Source organism: Triturus cristatus, chromosome 10 (assembly GCF_964204655.1).
Source record: "Triturus cristatus chromosome 10, aTriCri1.1, whole genome shotgun sequence".
Taxonomy (NCBI): Eukaryota; Metazoa; Chordata; class Amphibia; order Caudata; family Salamandridae; genus Triturus; species Triturus cristatus.
Genome location: NC_140593.1, coordinates 1175719040 through 1175723746, shown reverse-complemented (window position 1 = coordinate 1175723746; position 4707 = coordinate 1175719040). Strand labels below are relative to the sequence as shown.

Genomic DNA, 4707 nt, shown 5'->3' with positions numbered 1-4707 from the left:
GTAATGATTCAGGAGTGAAATGTTTTGTTGGAATAGCATGAAGTTAGAAAAGACAATACAAGGATGAAAGCGTAGAACAGCCAGAAGGGCATGGAGTGTGTATATACCTCCCTATGCCTAAGAAGACAAAAAAGCAAGAAAGTGATCACAGCCACCTGTATAGATTCCACAAAATCTGAAATGTGTAAAGAGAGGGGCTTGTTAAAAGGAAACAACCAGATAGCAATATTATGAGGTATTCCTAAGTGCAAGGAAGGGAACCGTGCTCACCTGCACCATTATAGTCAACCATTGCAGAGAGTTTATCACAATTCTTGCATATTCTGTCTGGCATGGTGTCATTTACTAAGAAAACTATTATGTTCTTCCCATGCTTGGTTGTTATTCATACCCTATGGTACCCAATAATGATTTCAATTTTTTTATTGTCTTAGATTATGTCAAGTATGGAAAAAAGCAACACAACTACTGCAAGAGAATTTATCTTTTTGGGATTTTCTGACCTCGGTGACAATCAGAAATTCCTCTTTCTCATCTTGTTAATCACATACATCGTGACACTGTTTGGAAACATTGTCATCATCTCATTGATTGTTACTGACTCCCACCTTCACACCCCCATGTACTATTTCCTCTGCTGCCTGTCAGTGGTAGATCTCGGTTTCACCTCCACTACTATACCCAAACTTTTATCCGACCTCCTTCATGAAACTAAGACTATTACTTTCTTGGGCTGTTTCACACAGATGTTCTTCTTTCACTCCCTTGCATGCATGGAAAACATTCTCCTGGCCTTGATGGCCTATGATAGGTATGTGGCCATCTGTCGACCTCTCCATTACACCATGGTGATGAGTACAAAGGTCTGCTTTCTTCTGATATCCATTTCTTACATCATTGTCTGTCTACATGCATTGCTGTACACGGTGTGGACTTCCACGTTCACATACTGTGGGTCCCACATGATCCACCATTTTTTCTGTGACATTGCACCTCTCTGGAACCTCTCCTGCTCAGACATTGCACTCATTAACCTCATAGGTTTAGTGGAGACAAGTTGCATCATATTAGTCCCATTTCTGTGCATTTTCATATCCTATGGACACATTGTCAACACCATAATAAAAATAAAAACTGCTGCAGCCAAGCGCAAGACCTTCTCCACCTGTTCCTCACATAGTATGGTGGTCATGCTCTTCTATGCATCGGTAGCTTCAATATACATGCAACCCGATACACACATGTCTATTCTTCATTACAGGATAGCAAGCATAATGTACATTTTCTTGACTCCTCTCCTTAATCCTTTCATCTACAGTTTCAGAAATAAGGATGTTAAAGGGGCTTTGAGGAGAGCCCTTGATAGGCAGACAAACTGAACTTTGACTGGTCAGCATGCCGGATTTGTAAGAAAATTGTCCAACAGTAGGAAATGTCTCTGAGAAGGTTTCTCCGCCGAACATGAGATGGGGTATTCATTGTTGGGGCAAACTCTCTTCTACTGATCTTTGGCCTGAAGACTAAGAAAAATCATTGATGGTTAAATAGACAGGCCACTAAGCTTTGGGTTGGTGCAACCATGTTCCATGTAGATCTGTCGATGGAATTGCTTGAGGTTAAATGTTGTAAAGAAACATAGCTTTCTACCTATCTGCCATGGTAGAATTTAATAACATTTCTGAGCCAAAGAGCACTGACTAAGTACGCCTCATTACTGGCAAACTTCATATCTCCAATGGTACACCTTGCTATCCTTCTTTAAGGGCCAATGTTTCTTTAAGAAAAAAAGATGGCATGGAACTGGTGAGGCTTGGCCTCCAATTCTTACCTACAAAGTGTCCAACATGCACGGTGCCGACTAAAAATATATAAAGAAAATATATGACATTCAATGATGCCCATTCTTCTTTGGTTGTCTATCCAGAGAATGCGTCAGCAGGAATATAAGATGTAAGTGCCTTCAGTGGAAATGAAAATCAAATGAGTAGAAACTCTTGTGAACAACAGATCCGACATGGACGAAATAAGTCTTTTGGAACTAATCATCGGGGAAACGGAAAGAGATCGAGAATGCCTGACCATCTACAAATACGTGGTCACACTCAAACTTCCTTAAAACGTTCCCGATTCCTAGCTGTGAAACTACGTATGGAGTGAGCTGCAGAGAGCGGCTGGTTTCATGCAAACTGACAGTCCTTCTGAAAATGACAAGTACAGAACATCAATGAAAGACTTCTGTTAGTACTTCATCAGCTACACATCTTTGAGTTGTTACCACTAACAACAAACTGGACTGCTCCTGGGATCTAGAACCTCTGAGGCTGTGAATTTCCAGTGTCACCTAGAGGCAAAATAAACCTCAGCTGGCCTTGAAACTGTACAATGTTTGCAATCCTTGCTTGAATTGGTGGCTTCACTGTTGCCTCAACCGCACAATATGTTTCACTTGTTTATGGCATAGAGATCGTTTCAGATGTGTGGTAGCTCAAATCCTGCCAAAGTATGTGCTTGACTTTGGAACCAGCGCACTATCCATGGCTGCCCCAAAATGGTGCTGGAGGGGACCTTATGTCCCAGGTTCTGTACTCTTCAGGGGCTCTGCACCACGGGGCATATTTACAAGGGGATTACGCACACGAAACATCTCTTTTCTGACGTTCCGGTGGCGCAATGCCCTGACCTTTTTTACAAAGTGGAGTTGTTGCAGGGATTCTGCGCACAAACAGAACTATGCATGGAATTATGTGACCTTAGTATGTAGGGACTGATTTATCCTACCACCTTAGTACACATAAGCCCGGGACCGACTAGCTGTAGTGTCTCACTTGCCCTCCTATTCACTCACAGAGGAACAAGTGATTAGACACCCTAGAACACAACACTCCCGACTATCTCAGGAATCGTGGTTGCAAGACACTCCCTTTTTTTCACACTTTTGTACTCGTCCACAATAAAATCTGACAGAGACATGAACAAGCTTAATATATTTATTTTAACTAACGTGCTCTAGTATGCAGTATAAGTGCCACAATAAGCAGAAAAATACATAACACAAGTACGGTCAGCATAGCAAGTAGTTCGTAAATCATAAAAGGGAGCTATCATAATGAATGAGAGCCTACCCTAACCTCCTTCCCCTTGTATAGAGCAAGATGATTATATACTAGAAGATCTCTGGCGTTATCAGCAGACCCTTTACCACAGTATATATTTGGCAGATCTACATGATAGGTGCTGTCATGCTCACCTCCCTGGAACGGTCCCTCTCCAAGTATGTGTTCCCAAACAACAGCTCATATGAATGTTTTTTCCAGGTGTTATGGCCTGACCAGAACGGAATAGCAAGGGGCATTGTTGTTCGACCAAGTTCACAATGTTCAGACTAAATCACAGGAACCTGCAAAGCGTGAAAACAACTGCAGGTTCTTATCTGAAAGTTTCAGAATGTCACTTGCAAAATAAACTCATGTGGTAACGTGCGCAAAGCAGCGAACGGTCTACAGCGTACTCATGCTAACTTAGGGAAGACGACAATGTCCCCATGGGCCATGTGACAGAGTTAAGCCACTTTTTGTGGCTTAACGCCGCTTCGTAAATATGGTACGCTTTCATGCAGATATCTGCTTGTAAGGGGCATGCAGTGGGTTTTTCTGTGGGCATTCCACCACAACACCTATTGCGTTTTGACGCTGCACAAGATTTACAAGGATGTGTAAATTTGAGGCAGCGTCAAAAACTAACACCATGCAATAGAAGGCGTTAGAATGGCGCAACGAGGAGAAATACTTTATTTCTCCTCATTTTTGCTTTTCCTATGTGTGCTGCATTCTACAGCACACATAAAAAGAGCAAAATGCCATTAATGATTGTTTATGTGCCAGAAAGTGTCACTTCCTGCTCATAAACAATCATTAAATAATGGTGATTTGATAATTCCATGTGCTAAAGAATGCAGCACACACAGAAGTAACACATCGTAATTACTGATTGTTATGTGCAGGAAGGGACACCTTTCAGCACATAAACAATTATTCTCTGCAACGCAGGCACTATTGCACTATGGCCCAAGGGTCTCTGTGTTGGCACTAGGCACCTATTTTTAGCACCAGCGCTAGGGAAAAAACATGGGTGGGCCATATTGTTGTAGATGCGGCACATCCCTGCGGCGCTGCAAAATTTGCAGCAACGCTACACTCCGCCAGTTCCTTGTCAACATGCTTCCACATTGTTACAATAGAGTGCATATCTTTGCCTGGTAATGCAAACATCTACAATTGACCATTGCTTAATTCATGCAAAAATTTATGCTGGGGATACCGTCTGGAGGCAGCTTGCACCAGCCCATTTCTCTTGTAACGCCACCCAAAACAGAGCCAACTACTATCCAGGAAGTGGGGAGATGATGTGGCGTAATGGCCAGAGCTGCCTACTTTGGAGCTGGGAAACCAGGTTTGAGTCTTGGCATCAGCCCAGCATCCTGTGATTCAGGGCAAATCACTAAGGGCCCGATGTACAAAGGTTTTTTTGTGTGCGCAAATGGGTTTTAGACCCATTTCCGCCCACAAAAAACCTGTGGCCTATGTACTAATTCTATGCTGCGAGTCTCAAATCTATTTGCTACTCCCAAAATAGGATTAGCGACTCGCTATTAGGAAGGGGTCCGTTCCTAATAGTGACTCCTTCAGCTATGTAAGAATGTTTTGCGAC

The 4707-nt window shown here is 42.6% G+C and overlaps 1 protein-coding gene across 1 annotated transcript; it reads left to right on the top strand.

Annotated features, from left to right (window-relative positions):
- Positions 1-446: 446 nt before the first annotated feature.
- LOC146796922 (olfactory receptor 1G1-like) lies at positions 447-1379 on the top strand. The gene has a single exon (XM_085631450.1). The coding sequence runs from the start codon at positions 447-449 to the stop codon at positions 1377-1379; it is 933 nt and encodes a 310-aa protein (XP_085487576.1).
- Positions 1380-4707: the final 3328 nt, after the last annotated feature.

Bases quoted from the DNA above. Each gene is read 5' to 3' on its own strand.
- LOC146796922 (XM_085631450.1), top strand. From the start codon at position 447: ATGGAAAAAAGCAACACAACTACTGCAAGAGAATTTATCTTTTTGGGA.